The sequence below is a fragment of the Salvelinus sp. IW2-2015 genome, unplaced genomic scaffold, assembly GCF_002910315.2.
Source record: "Salvelinus sp. IW2-2015 unplaced genomic scaffold, ASM291031v2 Un_scaffold1371, whole genome shotgun sequence".
NCBI classification, from domain to species: domain Eukaryota; kingdom Metazoa; phylum Chordata; class Actinopteri; order Salmoniformes; family Salmonidae; genus Salvelinus; species Salvelinus sp. IW2-2015.
Window position 1 is genome coordinate 113,466 of NW_019942863.1, and position 17,638 is coordinate 131,103.

At 44.9% G+C, this 17,638-nt stretch overlaps 1 protein-coding gene across 2 annotated transcripts; it reads right to left on the bottom strand.

Moving 5' to 3' along the window:
* Positions 1-1,899: 1,899 nt before the first annotated feature.
* Positions 1,900-17,563, bottom strand: LOC112070576 (MORC family CW-type zinc finger protein 3). 2 transcript variants are annotated; one of them, XM_070439038.1, is made up of 16 exons: positions 17,288-17,563; positions 17,065-17,137; positions 11,327-11,459; positions 10,702-10,920; positions 10,177-10,323; positions 9,618-9,780; positions 9,021-9,149; positions 8,702-8,821; positions 8,347-8,450; positions 8,074-8,214; positions 7,792-7,908; positions 6,728-6,805; positions 4,120-4,431; positions 3,031-3,553; positions 2,643-2,812; positions 1,900-2,527 (listed from the first exon to the last, which is right to left on the bottom strand). In XM_070439038.1, exons 1-16 carry the CDS (start codon positions 17,363-17,365, stop codon positions 2,368-2,370), a joined length of 2,667 nt encoding a protein of 888 aa, XP_070295139.1. In that variant the 5' UTR covers positions 17,366-17,563; the 3' UTR covers positions 1,900-2,367. The 2 variants fall into 2 exon arrangements, with proteins under 2 accessions (XP_070295139.1, XP_023993767.2); XM_024137999.2 differs by lacking the exons at positions 10,702-10,920; positions 11,327-11,459; positions 17,065-17,137; positions 17,288-17,563 and having other exon boundaries at positions 3,031-3,556; positions 10,177-10,347.
* Between the last annotated feature and the right edge of the window lie 75 nt (positions 17,564-17,638).

Sequence of the window (17,638 nt, forward strand, 5' to 3'; positions counted from 1 at the left end):
GGTTACCAATATGGATCCTTCCCATATGGTGAAGGTAAAACTTACAGCACAGCAAGCTGATCGGAGTACAGTATTACAACTTTTCAAAAACATCTCACACTCAGTGAGTACAGTATAACACATCTGAATTGTGGCAGAGTCAATTGGAGATAAAGTATTTACAATGTGACAGTCAGTCGTGATAATGCAATGGGAGTCAGTAGGGCTATTGGAGGGTCATCCGTTACAATGTAAAACAGTGTGTGGATAATGTGTTGTGGACATTGCACTAGAGACAGGGGTTCCAGGTTGGTATGAGCAAAGAAACATGTTACCTACAGTACAGTCGTGTCCAAATGTTTTGAGAATGACAAATATTAATTCACAAAGTCTGCTGCCTCTGTGTCTTTAGATATTTTTGTCAGATGTTACTATGGAATACTGAAGTATAATTACAAGCATTTCATAAGTGTCAAAGGCTTTTATTGACAATTACATGAATTTGATGCAAAGAGTCGATATTTGCAGTGTTGACCCTTTTTCAAGACCTCTGCAATCTACCCTGGCATGCTGTCAATTAACTTCTGGGCCACATCCTGACTGATGGCAGTCCATTCTTGCATAATCAATGCTTGGAGTTAGTCAGATTTTGTGGGTTTTTGTTTGTCCACCCACCTCTTGAGGATTGACCACAAGTTCTCAATGGGATTAAGGTCTGGGGAGTTTCCTGGCCATGGACCCAAAATATCGATGTTTTGTTCCCCGAGCCACTTAGTTATCACTTTTGCCTTATGGCAAGGTGTTCCATCATGCTGGAAAAGGCATTGTTCGTCACCAAACTGTTCCTGGATGGTTGGGAGAAGTTGCTCTCGGAGGATGTGTTGGTACCATTCTTTATTTCATGGCTGTGTTCTTAGGCAAAATTGTGAGTGAGCCCACTCCCTTGGCTGAGAAGCAACCCGACACATGAATGGTCTCAGGATGCTTTACTGTTGGCATGACACAGGACTTATGGTAGCGCTCACCTCGTCTTCTCTGGACAAGCTTTTTTCTGGATACCCCAAACAATCGGAAAGGGGATTCATCAGAGAAAATGACTTTACCCCAGTCCTCAGTAGTCCAATCCCTGTACCTTTTGCAGAAAATCAGTCTGCTCCTGATGTTTTTCCTGGAAAGAAGTGGCTTCTTTGCTGCCCTTCTTGACACCAGGCCATCCTCCAAAAGTCTTTGCCTCACTGTGCGTGCAGATGCACTCACACCTGCCTGCTGCCATTCCTGAACAAGTCTCTGTACTGGTGGTCCCGATCCCGCAGCTGAATCAACTTTAGGAGACGGTCCTGACGCTTGCTGGACTTTCTTGGGTGCCCTGAAGCCTTCTTCACAACAATTGAACCGTTCTCCTTGAAGTTTTTGATGATCAGATAAATGGTTGATAGATGCAATCTTACTGGCAGCAATATCCTTGCCTGTGAAGCCCTTTTTGTGCAAAGAAATGATGACGGCACGTGTTCCTTGCAGGTAACCATGGTTGGCAGAGGAAGAACAATGACAAGCACCCCCCTCCTTTTGAAGCTTCCAGTCTGTTATTCGAACTCAATCAGCATGACAGAGTGATCTCCAGCCTTGTCCTCGTCAACAACTCACACCTGTGTTAACGAGATAATCACTGACATGATGTCAGCTGGACCTTTTGTGGCAGGGCTGAAATGCAGTGGAAATGTTTTTGGGGGATTCAGTTCATTTGCATGTCAAAGAGGGACTTTGCAATTCATCTGATCAATCTTCATAACATTTCTGGAGTATATGCAACAATGCCATCATACAAACTGAGGCAGCAGACTTTGTGAAAATAAATATTTGTGTCATTCTCAAAACTTTTGGCCATGACTGTAGACTGATGAGAGTGAGTTCTAGAGTGCAGAGTGTGAGTTTCTAGCGGTCAGAGAGTGAGTTTCTGGAGCGGTCAGAGAGTGAGTTTCTCGGTAGGAGCGAGGTCTGACGCAGAGAGCGAGTTTCTGGAGCGGTCAGAGAGCGAGTTTCTGGAGCGGTCAGAGAGCGAGTTTCTGGAGCGGTCAGAGAGCGAGTTTCTGGAGCGGTCAGAAGCGAGTTTCTGGAGCGGTCAGAGAGCGAGTTTCTGGAGCGGTCAGAGAGCGAGTTTCTGGAGCGGTCAGAGAGTGAGTTTCCTAGCGGTCAGAGAGTGAGTGTCTCTAGCGGTCAGAGAGTGAGTGTCTCTAGCGGTCAGAGAGTGAGTGTCTCTAGTGGTCAGATAGTGAGTTTCTGGAGCGGTCAGAGAGTGAGTTTCTCTAGCGGTCAGAGAGTGAGTTTCTAGCGGTCAGAGATTGGGTTCTAGAGCACTGAGAGTGGGTTCTAGAGCACTGAGAGTGGGTTCTAGAGTGGAGACAGTGAGTTGGCGTCTATGATCTGCTGCAGGATGCTGTCTACGTCTGGTGTGTCCATGCTGATGCCCTGCAGGTCCAGGTGGGGCAGGATGGCTGACAGCAGAGCCACCACGTTCCCTCGGATTTTGTGGAGATTCTCCAGCACAATGCTGGGGAATACAGAGAGTAGAAAGTTAAAGAGAATGCAAAGCTAGAGAGCCGATGGATTGTGTGTGTATTTCTGTCTTTCTGTGTGTGTTTCTGTCTCTGTGTGGGTAAACACACCGGGAGCTCTGGTCCCTGGTCACTGGGCTGTCAGTCTGTCTCAGCCTGCTCTGGGGGTCAGCCTTCTCCCTCCTCAGTCTGCCCAGCTCAGGCTGTTCTTTCTGGGGCTGGACGCCATCCACAACCAGCCCTGGAACCCCTGGGCCACCGGGGGACGCGGAGCTCTCACACTGTAGAGAAACGAGAGGGAATGGGATAGAGTTCTCTATAAAAGTTGAAATTCAGAACAATTTACAGCTAGAATACAAGTTTAAACCAATAAGAAGGCTTGGAAATAACCATTTTATAATGTTCTTCATGTATCCTAATGGGGAGAGTACGTCTTTTGATTTCCCTAATCTTGTAAAACAATCAGACCTTTAGGAAATTCACAGTTAAACCTACTTACCTCCATTTGGTTCAGTTTGGTTACCATGGCCACCGGTGTCTCCAACCCCATCCCACCAGCTGCCTTATCCCCAGAGGGAGCCTCTGTCATCACCACGTTGTCTGGCGTCGCTGGGAGTGCAGTGGACCCCAGTATCCTCCTCAGCCTCTGAGCCTCCTTCTCCAGTCCAGCCAGTCTCTGGACCAGGGCTCCCCTGTCTGACCCAGCCCCCTCAAGGGTCAGAGCCCGGGGCCAGGGGCCCTCCGGACGACTCAGGGGGGACACCACCACCGTCTGGGCTGAGGGGAGGGAGGGAGGCCAGGCAAGGCTGGAGCTGGGCTGGGAAGGGCCTACTCTGGTGGCCCCCAGTAGTGCCTTCTCCACCTTGGTCTTGTCTGTCAGTCCAGTCAGTGTCTGTGGTTTGTTGACATCTTTCCCAGGTTGTTGCACCTCTTGGACCTCATCAGCGAATGGGTGTGGCTCCGCCCATGGTTGTGGTCTCTTGTCCATGTCCCTGGGAGGCCATATTGACTTACGCTTGTTTCTGCTGAGAGAAAGAGAGACTGAGTGTGTTTGTATCTATCTATATTTGTTTTGTTTTGTGTGTGTGTGTGCATATGTACAGGTGACATAAAAAATAAAGGAGACACTTGAATAAATGAGTGATACAAATTATATTGAAAGCAGGTGCTTCCACAAATGTATGTTTCCTGTGTTAATTATGCAATTAACATCCCATCATGCTTAGGGTTATGTATAAAAATGCCCAGTTGCCCATTATGTTGGCTACCATGGCTAGAAGAGATCTCAGTGACTTTGAAAGAGGAGTCTCAAAGGAGCATAGGCCGTTTAAAGGGTGTGTCTGTGTTTTTCAGTCACCAGATCTCAACACAAAGGAACACATATGAAAGATTCTGAGACGTTTTTCACCACCATCAACCAAACACCAAATAATGGAACTTCTTGTGGAAGAATGACGTCACATCCCTCCAATAGAGTTCCAGATACTCGTAGAATCTATGCAATAGTGCATTGACGTGTTCTGGCTCGTGGTGCCCAACACTCTATTAAGACACTTTATGTTGGTGTTTCCTTTATTTTGGCAGTTACCTGTATGTGCGTTTGCATGCGCGTGTGGGTGCGCATGTGTCTGACCCAGACTTGGACTGTGCCATGTTGTCCTCCTCATCCTCCAAAGTGGCCACCAGTGTAGCCACTGTCTTATTCAGCTCACTGTCCTCAGTCTCCTCTGTGAGCAGAGAAAGGGGGGCATCAGGGGGTAGGGGGCGAAGGAGGACCGGCTCAGATAGAGGGAGGGGTGTATCAGGGGGTAGGGGGCGGAGGAGGACCGGTTCAGACAGGCCTTGGGGGAGGACATGGTGCTTCCGCGGACGGCCTCGTTTTCTGACCAGGCCTTGGTCCCTTTTTAGACACAGAGTGGAAACAGAAGTGAATGGAACAACCGAGCTACAGGGCTGAGTACAGTATAGATAAGCATAGTAGAGTAGGTCTGTCTGTTATAAATATAAGGAAAAAATTCAACTGAAGGAGGAAGTCAGGTCTGCTCTGACACTGTGGTTTTGACCACACCGGATCTCTCACACTTATGCCGAGAATAACAATGTAAAACTCAGACGGCAAACCACAAACTGACACATGCACACAGAGTGCAAATACATGGCATTGAATGCACACATGCGTAGCCACTAGCCACACACACGAGCACACCCATGCACACAGACATCAAACAAAGTGCCAGTGCAGACGTTAACTGGCTGTGCATCTGGAGTTGAGGGATGGAGTGAGAATAGGGTGGAGGAGAGAATAGGGTGGAGGAGAGTAGGGTGGAAAAGAGAGCAGGGTGGAAAAGAGAGCAGGGTGGAAAAGAGAGTAGGGTGGAGGAGAGAGTAGGGTGGAAAAGAGAGTAGGGTGGAGGAGAGCAGGGTGGAGGAGAGCAGGGTGTAGGAGAGAGTAGGGTGTAGGAGAGAGTAGGGTGTAGGAGAGGAGTTAGGGTGGGGGAGAGAGTAGGGTGGGGGAGAGAGTAGGTGGAGGAAGAGAGTAGGGGGTGGAGGAGAGAGTAGGGTGGAGGAGAGAGGTAGGGTGGAGGAGAGAGCAGGGTGGAGGAGAGAGAGGGTGAGGAGAAGAGAGCAGGGTGAGGAGAGAGTAGGGAGTAGGGTGGAGGGAGAGAGTAGGGTGGAGGAGAGAAGTAGGGTGGAAAAGAGAGTAGGGTGTAGGTTGGAGGAGAGAGTAGAGGGTAGGGTGGAGGAGAGAAGTAGGGTGGAGGAGAGGTAGGGTTGGAAAAGAGAGTAGGGTGGAAAAGAGTAGGGTGTAGGTGGAGGAGAGTAGGGTGGAGGAGAGAGTAGGTGGAAAAGAGAGTAGGGTGTAGGGAGGAAGAGAGAGTAGGTGGAAGAGAGAGTTAGGGTGGAGGAAAGAGTAGGGTGGAGGAAAGAGTAGGGTGGAGGAAAGAGTAGGGTGGAGGAAAGAGTAGGGTGGAAAAGAGAGTAGGGTGTAGGGTGGAGGAGAGAGTAGGGTGGAGGAGAGAGTAGGGTGGAAAAGCGAGTAGGGTGGAAAAGAGAGTAGGGTGGGGCTGGGCGATAATGGCCAAAATTTGACGGTATTTTATGTTTTGATTAATAAAAGTTCTACATTTGCTTTATGAGTAGGGTGGCAACACATATATTCTAAATGATTTCAATGGGTCTTTCTCCATTCTGATTGTTTTATACTGTTCAATTCAATTTCAACCTAAAATGATTTCCTGCACTCATTTGAGATCATTTCTACACTGCCACGATATGGGCAAAAATACTAGGCCTTATTTTTAACCAAATGTTGCAATTGCAATTTAGATGAAAACACTTGGGTGAACTTTTGGAATCATGGAAATATAATGATTGTTATAATTCTATAGTTAGAATATAAATAGTGGGCACTTTGAATCCAGTGTAGTTTGACATGACTACGAATGAAAATGGCATGGACCTAGTTATTGTGACAGGGTAGGAACCTACCCTAGGGGTAGGGTCCCCTAGGTTTCCTAGGGGACCCTATAATCTTTGGCTACATTAAATCTKTATTCATATAGCCAACATATTCATGCTTCGCCTATTCCTCTTTGATTTAGAAGATAGTGTTACACAAACAACATGCTGAGTTAAGCCTCCACCAGTACTGGTATCAGGCTGTATTAGCTAGCTACGTTTGCTCTGACTCAGTACTTTTATTAGCTAGTTAGCTAGCCAGCTAACTAGAAGATTAGCATTAGTGGCTAACACAATTCAGCTTAACTTGTTAAGAAAATACAAACTACCTGTTTGCAGATGTAAGAAACACAAAACTAATATTGTAATTATAGAACGCTTGTGGATTTATATTAAGATCAAAGTGGAAACAACATCGTTGTATGTGCTGCATTGACCATGCAGACTGAACGAAAATGTCTCGTGGTCAAGCAACAACAAATGCGCTCCTTGAGTGACAGGGGGCGGGACTAGGTCTGTGTGGAAAGTGGTATGGAGAGAGAGAGCTGAGAGGGATGACTCAAGTAGCGGAGTGAACTATAAAAATGGACGTTACACACGGCGTATCACATTTAACAAACCAAACATTAAAATAAGAGTAGAGAAAAGAGTATAGGTAGGGTAGAGGAGAGCGTAGGGTAGGGTGGACATGAGAGTAGGGTGAAGGAGAGAGTAGGGGCAGGTGGTGGAATATTTACTTCTTGTAGGTCTTCTTCGGGTAGCTTGGAGTTAACTTTGCTTCACTCTGCTCGGCTTCCTCTGGCAAAGAGCAGCTCCTGAAATACACACCACAGGTCAGGTGAGGAAGTTCTGAAATACACACCACAGGTCAGGTGAGGAAGTTCTGAAATACACACCACAGGTCAGGTAACGAAGTACAGTTGATGAGAACAAAGACCACCTCACATGCAAACACACATGAAAACTTGAACGCATGCACACTCATTGACTCCATTTCTCTGTCTCCGTCTGTGTCAATTCAATTAAATTGTGTGTTTTTTGGCATGGGAAACATACAGTGCATTTGGAAAGTATTCAGACCCCTTGACTTTTTCCACATTTTGTTACATTACAGCCTTATTCTAAAATGGATTTAAAAAATGTAATCCCTCAGCAATCTACAGACAATACCTCATAATGACCTGTTGTATTTGGCGCATGTGACAAATACATATTATTATTTTCTCTTTTTAAAACAGGTTTTTAGAGATGTTTGCAATTTTTAAAAATTGAATTCCTTATTTCCATAAGTATTCAGACCATTTGCTATGAGAGTTGAAATTGAGCTCCGGTGCATCCTGTTTCCATTGTTCATCCTTGAGATGTTTTTATAACTTGATTGGAGTCCACCTGTGGTAAATTCAATTGATTGGACATGATTTGGAAAGGCATACACGTCTATGTAAGGTCCCACAGTTGACAGTGCATGTCAGAGCAAAAAAMCAAGCCATGAGGTCGAATAAATTGTCCGTAGAGCCCCGAGACAGGATTGTGTCGAAGGACAGATCTGGGGAAGGGTACCAAAAAATGTATGCGGCATTGAAGGTTCCCAAGAACACAGTGGACTCCATCATTCTTAAATGGAAGAAGTTTGGAACCACCAAGACACTTCCTAGAGCTCACCGCCCGGCCAAACTGAGCAAACAGGGGAGAAGGACCTTGGTCAGGGAGGTGACCAAGAATCCGATGGTCACTGACAGAGCTCTAGAGTTACTCCGTGGAGATGGGAGAACCTTCTAGAAGGACAACAGACAGGTCGTACCTGAGCATGGTGTTGGGGTTCTGGCTGCAGTTCCAGTGTTCAGGGGTAGAGGTGTAGTGGCCTTCTGGGACACGCCTCCACTTCAGACAGTCCTCACACTGCAGCCACACTGGACTCCTACACACATGTACAAACACATGCGGCACATTTTGTTATAGGCACACGAGTTAAAACACACACTTTTAATTTCCTCTTTCTTAACCACAAGCCATCCATGTTAGCCCTGTACTTGCACTGTGATGTCCAACACACGTCAACCTAAAGACAAACATATAAACTCACTCCTCCCCTTCCTCCTCCTCATCTGAATCTTCCTCTTCGTTCTTCTTCTCCGCTGCCAGGAACTCTCGTTCTCTCGCCCTTTTCTCCATCATCTCATTCCAGTAGTCGTTGAGCTTCAGCCCCAGGGAAGACAGGGTCAGCCTGTTTCAAACCACACAAATACAGTGAGGAGGTTCCCATCCAGAACTTAAAATAGCATGTCAATCTGACAATCAGCTCATCTGATTCATGATAATACTGACTCATTTATGTGTATGAGTGTGTGTGTTTTACCTGTACTCTTTGGTGTATTCAAAGTCTTGCTTGTTGTGAGCCGGCTTCAGGAAGTTGCACTCAATGACCCCAATAACCCCGACCCCAACCCTCTGACCTGATGACTGAAGCAGAGAGGGAGGGAAAAAAGAAGAGCGAAATATAGGTCAAGGAAAAGTAGAGGGAGAGGTGGGGAGAAAGTGCGGTAAATATAGACGGAGTGAGATGTAGAAAGAGGGAGATTTAGAGGGAGAGAGGGAAGATAGGAGCACAGTATTGTCTATAACTATTAAATCAAACCCTCATGCAATATCTCATATATCTTGTTTGTTATTGACAGATAAAAACAACATTACAGTCTTTAATTCATCTGTACCTTGATCTGGTAGCCAACCTTCTCATAGGACTTGATGAGGCGGTTCTTGTGGTACATCATGATGCCATAGTGGTCTTTGTTTTTACGATTGAAACCAAAGGTGACCTTAACCCTGTCTTTCTGATAGAAACGGTTAAGGTTAATGGGCGTACGACAAGACTGAAGCCAAGACTGAAGCCTGTACAAGTGACCACAGTACTTTGCATCGTCAATATTTAAGCTAATTAAGTTATATTACTTACAGAGGACTGATAAACACAATAATTGTTTTTGGATAGAATTGAACAAACTAACAGATTCTAGTTCTACAGAAGGATACATTGAATTGGGGTTTATAAACGTCATTCTCGATCTGTGACAGGCTCTTGGCAACCAGCTTGGTCTGAACCTTCTTCTGTCGCAGGATGATCTGAGTCCGAGGCTTCAGGTACAAGATGCTGAGGTAGGCCTGTGAGAGTGATAGAGGCACTGCATCTCAGTGCTCGAGGCGTCACTACAGACCCTGGTTTGATTCCAGGCTGTATCACAACCGGCCATGATTGGGAGTCCCATAGGGCGACGCACAATTGGCCCAGAGTCGTTCGGGTTAGGGTTTGGCCGGATTAGGCCGTCATTGTAAATAGCAATTTGTTCTTAACTGACTTGCCAAGTTAAATAAAAGGTAAAAAAAAAAAAACATTTTTGAGGGGACTTCCTGTTCAGAATCCTATTCAAATCATCAAACGTTCTCACCTTCCTTTATCACTCTGTATGGCTATGCTGCATTCAAGGTCACAATTCTCTGGTGAATAGAGTTGCAAAGTGACTGAAAAGTTGACAGTGAACTTTCTCTTAACCATCCTAACCGGTCTCTCATCACTTATTCTCATTGTAACACATCACTTCATCAATTCATCTTTTCTTAGTTAACACTCACCCTCAGGGAGTAGTCCATCTCTGGGATGGTGTGGTCAGTYCTCTGCGGTCCAGGAAAGCTCTTCTTCCTGCCTCTAGTCTTGGTCTCCTCTGAGTGGATCTCTGGCATCCGGATGTCAAACTCATCGGTCTCGAAATCCAGCTCCGGCTTACCATCTTTGTTCCTGTACGTGATATTGTAGAACTCATTACTCGTGTCAGCTTCCTTCTTCATAGAATTATCAAATACTTATCTGTAATTAATCTTTAATGGGCCACTGATCCCTTCTGCTTTCGGAGATGATACCCAATACTGTTTCATTACTAACAAATGTGTGTGTGTAACCGTTTCGCTTCCATCCCTCTCCTCACCCCAACCTGGGCTTGAAGCAGGGACTCTCTGAATACATCGACAGCAGTCACCCTCGAAGAATCATTACCCATCGCACCACAAAAGCGGCAAGGGAAACAACTACTTCAAGGTCTCACAGCAAGTGACGTCACAGATGGAAACGCTACTAGGGTGCACCGTTAACTAGCTAGCCATTTCACACTGGTTACATATGTGTGTGCATCTTGACCTGCGTATGTTCCAGATGAGGATCTTTGTGCCCTTCTTGGAGAGGATGGAGTCAAAGTGCTGCAGCAGCTCCTGCTGGGTGTGGATCAGAGAGTGGGTCAGGATGGCATTCAGACTGGCCTCAGAGTCCTCAGTCACTACCAGCATCTGTAAGACATAGTTAAGGAGAGCAAGCAGGATACACACACACACACACACACACACACACACACCACACACACACACACACACACACACACACACACACACACACACACACACACACACACACACACACACACACACACACACACACACACACACACACACACACACACACACACACAAACCACTTTTTCTTTCACTCCTTATAATTCACACACATGCATGTACTCTCTCTTCCTCTCTGTCTGTCTTTTCCTCTCTGTCTCTCATCCTCGCTCTCAACTTCAATTGCTTTATTGGCATGACAAACATTTAGGAAACATTTCCAAAGCATCAATGATACTGCATTGGGTCCCCTCTCCCCCTCTCTCTGTGTAAGATATTGGTCTGTTGGTTGAAGGGCACTATGGGGACGATGACAGCCTTGCCTTTACAGCCTGTAGGTAGCTCTGAGACACATGCCACGGTCAGACAGCCTCCGTTCTTAGTGAAGATCAGAGCGTCACGACCCAGACGCATGGAGCCAGACTTAAAGCCGTTTCCATAGACACCGATGGCCTGGTGGCTTCCCTTACCAGAACCTTTCTCTGTGAAACCAAAACTGAACAGACAAAGAGAAGGGGTGGGGTGAGATTGCATCGTTAGTTGGAGAGGTGTGTCTGTATTGGTGTGAAGAGAAAAAGTGTGTGTGATATAGAATGAGGGGGAGAAAGAGAACGATTGTGTGTGTGTTTACGTTGTGTGTGTGTTTAGGTGAGAGAGAGGGAGAGTGGGCGTGAGTGAGAGAAAAGAATGGTGTGAATGAAAGAAAAGGGACCGCTATGTGTTAGTAACTCATATGTCGTTTATGTATGGTTAACTACAGTATAACAGTTCACATAGCAGTGTGTGTAGAGGCTGCATCATGGACGATCAAACAGCAGTGTGTGTGTGTGTGTGTGTGTGTGTGTGTGTGTGTGTGTGTGTGTGTGTGTGTGTATAGACAACTGTACGTATGTGTTTCTCACCTGAGCATTTTGTGCAGTTTGCTGGGGGTCATGCCGCTGCCGTTGTCAGTGAAGGCCAGACAGAGCTGCTGTTGCTCCTCCACCACATCTATCCAGATCTGCCTGGCTGTCACTCCCGGGTCTGATGCATTATCTACACAGCACAAATTCAGTCAATCAATCATTAAATGCATCTATAAAGCCATTTCTACACGAAAAACTGTTGTAGAACAAGTTGTAAACATCACACAGTGCTTCACAGGGGTGTACTGTAATTATTAAAATCAGTTGACCAAGTTATCCTGAAGCAGGGGTGTACTGTAATTATTTCCCAGTTTGGGAAATCCTGCTATAGCCTAACCAGAAGGTGTGAAGTAGGTGAACTGCTATCTATTATAGCAAAGGCCTTGTGTAGTCCAAATGATATTTTCCTGTGTTTTATATCATATTGTGCAACAGCTGATGAAACTAACACTGTAAAAGTGTTAACAAATTTGATCAGTGTTATTTCCTGATAGTTACTGGTTGAAAATACAATTTACACAGGACCTTCTTGTCAGCAAGGGCAGGAGTTTTGGCTTTCCATGGTGACATATAGGAATAAGCTGTGATCATATTAGAAGCATATTACAGCATGCGGCAGGGGCTACAGTCCATTACGGATTACAAAGGAAGACCCAACCGTGATCTGCCCGACGCTGCCTCTGTACCAGATGAACTCAATGCATTTTATGCACGCTTTGACAACAACATCGTATGAGGGCCGTCAACAACCCAGAGGATTGGGCGATCTCGCTCTCGGAGGCCGACATGAGAAAGGTTTTTAAATCAGGTCAACACCCACAAGGCCCGACAATATTCCAGGGCGCGTTGTCAGAGCATGCACAGAACAGCTGGCAGGCATATTCATGGTCATTTTCAACCTCTCCTGGTTCCAGTCTGTAATCCCCACATGTTTTAAGATGACCACCATCATTCCTGTCCCCAAGAACTCTAAGGCTTCATGCCACAATGACTACCTCCCTGTAGCACTCAGTTCTGTAATCATGAAGTGCTTTGAGAGGCTGGTTATGGCACACATTAACTCCACCATCCCAGACACCCTAGACCCACAACAATTTGCAYACCGCTCCAACAGATCCATAGATGACGCAATCTCAATTGCTCTCCACACTGCCCTCGTCCACCTAGATAAGAGGAATACCTACAGTATTTGAGAATGCTGTTCATAGACTACAGCTCAGCGTTCAACACCATTGTCCCCTCCAAACTTCTTGACGGGCCGACCCCAGGTGGTGAGGGTAGGCAACATCACCTCCGCCACGCTGACCCTCAACACAGGGGCCCCACAGGGGTGTGTGCTTAGTTCCTTCCTGTATTTGCGGTTACCCACGACTGCGTGGCCACGTGGCCACGCACAACTCCAACACCTCCTCAAGTTTTGCTGACGACATGATGAGTCAGCCTACAGGGAGGACAGTGTGGTGCCAGAACAATAACCTCTCCCTCAACGTCAGTAAGACCAAGGAGCTGATCGTGGACTACAGGAAACGGCATGTCGAGAGCTTCAAAGTCCTCGGTGTCCAAATCATTAAAGACTTAAAAGTATGCAAACACACGTGCAGTCGTGAAGAAGGTGCGACAGCGCCTCTTCCCCCTCAAGAGGTTGAAAAAGTTTGGCATGGGCCCTCAAATCCTCAAAAAGTTCTACAGCTGTACCATTGGGAACATCTTGACTGGCTGCATCACTGCCTGGTATGGCAATTGCACTGCCTTTGATCACATGGAGCTACAGAGGGTGGTGGTGTGGATAGCCCAGTACATCACTGGGGCTGAGCTCCCTGCCATCCAAGACATCTATATCAGGCGGTGTGGTAGGAAACCCAGGGAAATCGTTAAAGACACCAACTATCCGAGCCATAGACTATTCTCTCTGCTTCTGCACGGCAAGAGGTACCGGTGCATCAAGTCTGGCACCAACAGGCTCTTCAACAGCTTCTATCCCCAAGCAATAAGATTGATAAATAGCTACACAGACTGAGTTAACCTTGCATCTTTATTGATCTTTTGTTTTTTGCACACTCACAGGGCCCTACACAATCACACACACACTCATAATTTGCACATACATTTATACTGACTCTACACAAAACGCACACACATACAAGCTGCTGCTACTCTGTTTACAGTTGAAGATGGAAGTTTACATACACTTAGGTTGGAGTCATTAAAACTAGTTTTTCAACCACTCCACAAATGTCTTGTTAACAAACTATAGTTTTGGCAAGTCAATTAGGACATCTACTTTGTGCATGACAAGTAATTTTTCCAACAATTGTTTACAGACATATTATTTCACTTATAATTCATTGTATCACAATTCCAGTGGGTCACAAGTTTACATACACTAAGTTGACTGTGCCTTTAAACAGCTTGGAAAATTCCAGAAAATGATGTCATGGCTTTAGAAGCTTCTGATAGGCTAATTGACATCATTTGAGTCAATTGGAGGCGTACCTGTGGATGTATTTCAAGGCCTACCTTCAAACTCAGTGCCTCTTTGCTTGACATCATGGGAAAATCAAAAGAAATCAGCCAAGACCTCAGAAAAACAATTGTAGACCTCCACAAGTCTGATTCATCCTTGGGAGTAAATTTCAAACGCCTGAAGGTACCACGTTCATCTATACAAACAATAGTACACAAGTATAAACACCATGGGACCACGCAGCCGTCATACCGCTCAGGAAGGAGAAGCGTTCTGTCTCCTAGAGATGAACATACTTTAGTGTGAAAAGTGCAAATCAACCCCACAACAACAGCAAAGGACCTTGTGAAGATGCTGGAGGAAACAGGTACAAAAGTATCTATTACCACTGTAAAACGTGTCTTATATCGACATAATCTGTAAGCCCTCTCAGCAAGGAAGAAGCCACTGCTCCAAAACCGCCATAAAAAGACAGACTACGGTTTGCAACTGCACATGGGGACAAAGATCATACTTTTTGGAGAAAATTCCTCTGGTCTGATTAAACTAAAATATAACTGTTTGGCCATAATGACCATCGTTATGTTTGGAGGAAAAAGGGGAGGCTTGCAAGCCGAAGAACACCATCCCAACTGTGAAGCACGGGGGTGGCAGCATCATGTTGTGGGGGTGCTTTGCTGCAGGAGGGACTGGTGCACTTCACAAAATAGATGGCATCATGAGGATGGAAAATTATGTGGATATATTGAAGCAACATTTCAAGACTTGAGTCAGGAAGTTAAAGCTTGGTCACAAATGGGTCTTTCAAATGGACAATGACCCCAAGCATACTCCAAAGATGTGGCAAAATGGCTTAAGGACAACAAAGTCAAGGTATTGGAGTGGCAATAACAAAACCCTGACCTTGTGGGCAGAACTGAAAAAGCGTAAGCGAGCAAGGAGGCCTACAAACCTGACTCAGTTACACCAGCTCTGTCAGGAGGAATGGGCCAAATTGCACCCAACTTATTATGGGATGCTTGTGGAAGGCTACCCGAAACGTTTGATCCAAGTTAAACAATTTAAAGGCAATGCTACCAAATACTAATTGAGTGTATGTAAACTTCTGACCCACTGGGAATGTGATGAAATAAATAAAAGCTGAAATAAATAATTATTCTATTATTCTGACATTTCACTTTCTTAAAATAAAGTGGTGATCCTAACTGACCTAAGACATTGAATCCTAGTAAAAATTCCCTTTCAAGAATTGTGTAAAACTGAGTTTAAATGTACTTGGCTAAGGTGTATGTAAACTTCCTTCTTCAACTGTATCTTATATCCTATTGCCTTGTCACGTTTAGCGACTTACAGGAGCGATTAGGGTTAAGTGCATTGCTCAAGGGCACAGACAGATTTTTCACATAGTCGGCTCGGGGATTCAAACCAGCAACCTTTCTGTTACTGGCCCAATGCTCTTAACCACTAGGATACTTGTCACATAGTCACCTTACCCCTAGACATATCTACCTCCATCACTCCAGTATCCATGCACATTGTAAATATGGTATTGGAACTGACCCTGTATATAGTTACTTGTGATCTTCATATTTCTTATTTCTCATGTTTGTTTTCCTATTATTACATTGTTATTGAATTGCTGGGTTTTGAGTTTGTAAGAAATGCATTTCACTGTATTTGTGTGTGACAACTTGAAACATTCCAGGCGGTAAATTGGTTAATAGACCAATAACATTCCAAACCTCTCTGCCAATAACAACTAGTTTTCAGTTTTCCCTCTCCACTCAGACCACTCCGACAGTCCTAACAAAATTCTTGCTTGAGAAATAGTTTAAACTATTTTTGCCTATTTTAATGGAAATCTATTACAGTAAGGTACTTAAGTGCTACCCAGAAATTATTTCATATTGATATAAAAACGGCTGCATTGGGCCTTTAATCAAAGTCACAACACAATGGGCTTGTTTGAGTTGAGAAGTGAAGTTGGGGAGGTGCATCTGCGACAGCCGAAAGTCGGACACAGATGTGGTTTTGCAACAGGAAGGCTCAGTGCAACATGTCAGTGTTGCCATGGTTTCTAAAAGGTTATATGTAATGTCAAAATAAATACGTCACCAATCCCCATATCACACACTCAAAAACTGTAAATATAGGTGTGTACATTGTACTATCAATTGGTGAAAGAGAGACTCATATCATGTTCAACTATACATGAATCGCAGCAAAGTTAGTTCTTGTTTAGTTACTTCTTTGGTCACGTTTGTGTGGGTCAAACAAAAACATCCTAATGATTAGTTGACAATTGCCTTCCACAATTCAGGTGATGGCTGCAGGATGAAGTTGAAGAGCAACTGTGGAAATTTGCAGGCGACGGCAGACAAAACTTCATGACCATTGATGACGTGGTTTTTGTAAAGTATATGCAATTTTTATCCCCATAACGCAACACACTTTAGAAGGTGGTGACCAACGACTTGACAAAAGTGATCTGCTCCAAACACGCCCAGTATGTATCTTCAGTGCTTGACTAAAGTAGGTGCCGGTACTGTTTATATTCAGGTGCAGGAGCTCCACAATACTGTTGAGCTAATATTCTAAGAGGAACAGGAGCTCAAGCAGTAGCAAATTTGAGGTGCTGGTACTCAGCTACGTGAGCTCCTGCCCAAGTCAAGCACTGCTTATTTTAACCAAATGCAAGTCTTCAGTATACACCTCACTTGGAGTTATACCAAGCATGCAAATCGTAGGCGTTTACAAACCAACAGACAATGCACACGGCACCAACCAACTTGCCAATTCCAACCAATGATCATGCACAGAGTGGAGGTTTCTCAGCGCTGACTGGTTGAAACACATCTACAGATAAAAACGAACATGAATATAAAACATTCTACTCGCATTACAAGTGGTGTTACGGTGTTGATACTGCGTCGAGAAAAATATATTCTGCATGCCTGGCAAGCGACGTCATGACATATTAAAGTTACTGTAGGCAGAACTTTTTCCTCCAAGTTATGGCACTTCATTTATTATACTTACATTTTATAACTAAAGTTAAGTATATGCGACACATATTGCGATGAGAAAAGAACAGGTGGATGATAGACTGTCGATGAAGAGCGCGCACCACAGACATGGCGTCTATAGTATTTCTTTACGCGGAAGCCATGTCACCAGTAAGTTTTTACGCACACACATTTGCAACGTTCCTACCTCCAGCAGAAGGGGAAATGAAAACACAGAAAGTATCAAAATTAAAGTTGTCTGTTACCTATTAGTTCTGCAACTGCGCTGAAAGGCCACGTATGACTTGTTGAATTACTATTCAGGAAGGACGGACTCATCTGCAAAAAACCAACAACTTCGATATTTAGTAATTTTCTTTATAATAAAAACAAACGTCAACAACCAATATAGACTATATGAACGAATACAAATGCAATAGCTCATAACCCGTTTTTGTACAATAAATAACTTATTTTAAAAATACATACGGAACTGAGACGAATCCCATGCTCGCTAAGCCTCGCCATGTTTTTACAGTGAAAGCCAGTTGCAGGCAAACGACACATACGTCAAAGACAGTAGAGTTTAAACTCTGTGCCTACGTAGTGAGTAGCGACAGGCCACACGCGCAGGTCTGTCTTGCAGCGTTCACGCTCTAGTCGGAACTTGGAAACTCTGAAATGTACGACTTTCTAGCCTACTTTTACCAGGGTCCTGTTCAACCACATAGCAAGTCGGAAATGTCAGAGTTTCCTAGTTCCGACTAGTACATACACGCGGCATCTGTTCGGCCCGAAGGGGGAGGCCGTCACTAGCTTCTACCACATAGTCATAAACCA